Source organism: Calidris pugnax, unplaced genomic scaffold (assembly GCF_001431845.1).
Source record: "Calidris pugnax isolate Ruff unplaced genomic scaffold, ASM143184v1 C14810944, whole genome shotgun sequence".
NCBI lineage: Eukaryota > Metazoa > Chordata > Aves > Charadriiformes > Scolopacidae > Calidris > Calidris pugnax.
The window spans coordinates 1-1,586 of NW_015093998.1; the positions used below are offsets into that span (position 1 = coordinate 1).

Sequence of the window (1,586 nt, forward strand, 5' to 3'; positions counted from 1 at the left end):
TGCTCCTACAGGGATGCCTGAGCAGGTCCAGCAGAACACCCTTAAAAGTACTGCAGCGAGACCACAAGAAGCGGGTTCTTACCTTTATATACAAGTCATATACGTCATTGAAGAAGTTCTTGATTCCATCTTCTTGCCTTACATCATGAAGCATTATAAATCTCATATGTAAAGCAATTAAGGAAAATTTAACTTTTGCAAAGGAGAGAGACATTTCACATATCCTGAGATGAGCACTTATACTTATTCTGCATATACTTAAAATGTCTAGCTGTACATGAAACAGCAGTGACTGTGAGAAGAAACATTAAAAGAAGCAACTGGAGCAGTAAAATTTAGAAAACATTCCCCTATTTGAAAATAAACCCAATCACCTCCCTATTCAAGGTTATTCTTTCTAAAGCTAGACAATTCTGAATGTGGATGATGCTCTCAGCACCTTTGCCACATGCCCCTGAAGTTAAAATGACATTCAATGTTACTTTCAATGTATAATGAATGTTTCATGACAAACACTTCTAGGACTACCTGTATAGAAGTTAAAGACTTGACACCACATTTTGAAGATGGGTGTGATTGACACCAAGCACGTTTATCCCTGCTTCTCCTCTCTAGCCCTATCAAAGGGATGGGAACAGAGAATCTCATAAGCTTGCTCAGACCATCTCATTATTACTCCCCTCTCATTCCTCCTTCTTCTGTCCATGTGAGCTCCACATTTTGTTAGGCTATTTCAGCTCCTCCAAAATGAAAAAAATCCATCTTTCCAATGGGTCCCAATCTCCAACACCTGTTGTGCCTCCCAACTTGCCTCATTCTGAAGTCAGTTTCTCTAACAATAAAAGTGGTGAATAACCAGATAAATTTGTTCCAAACTCATTTCATCTAACTTAACCCTTTCTGGCAAAAGGTTTTTCCTATATAAATACAAGGAAAGAGAAGAGGGAAGGATATGTCCAGCTGTGACAAAAGCAGAAACAAACCATTCATTAAACTTGTCCACAGTCTTCAGGTACATGTTGTTTGAAAGCCACATGTTCTCATCTACTAGGTCAAGAGCAGCATGGGCAATGAATTGGTTGAGATGGCGATGATCATCCTAATGTATTTCCAGAAGACAGAGGATTAATAATTCAGTGAAAGGAGTGAAATATAAACAATAATTTGCTCAAGCTGCTAAATTATGTGAAGTCACATGTACCCTTCTTTTCTGCCACCCACGTGCCTGTAATTAAATGAAAGTAGTATATATTGTCACGACACTTGGTGTCAAGGGAGAAAAAAGGTCATAATAAGAACATAATCACAAAAACAGTCTTGAGAGCAGCAAAATTAATAAAGCCTGTATTTATAGCTCAGGAATGAATTCAAGCATGAATTCTTTTGTTTACCAATGGGTAGTCTCCCACTGCAAACTTATTCCACAACAGAGGCCCTGATAAAAATCTTTTCCTCTGCTTCCAGTCACCTGTTTTTCTGAAATTTACAGAAATTTAGCAAATTTGGCAGAAACTGAACAACAGGTTACAATGTGTAAAAGTTAGGGGAGAGATGGGGAAAGCAGAGAGATACAGAGGACAGATATA

At 38.1% G+C, this 1,586-nt stretch overlaps 1 protein-coding gene across 1 annotated transcript; it reads right to left on the reverse strand.

The window, feature by feature from the left end:
* Window positions 1-82: 82 nt before the first annotated feature.
* On the reverse strand, window positions 83-1,099 carry LOC106900724 (trafficking protein particle complex subunit 2; the record flags this gene model as incomplete). The annotated part of the gene is made up of 2 exons (XM_014962866.1): window positions 83-168; window positions 955-1,099. Coding segments are annotated over 2 exons (231 nt in total), but the record flags the coding sequence as incomplete, so codon positions are not given.
* Between the last annotated feature and the right edge of the window lie 487 nt (window positions 1,100-1,586).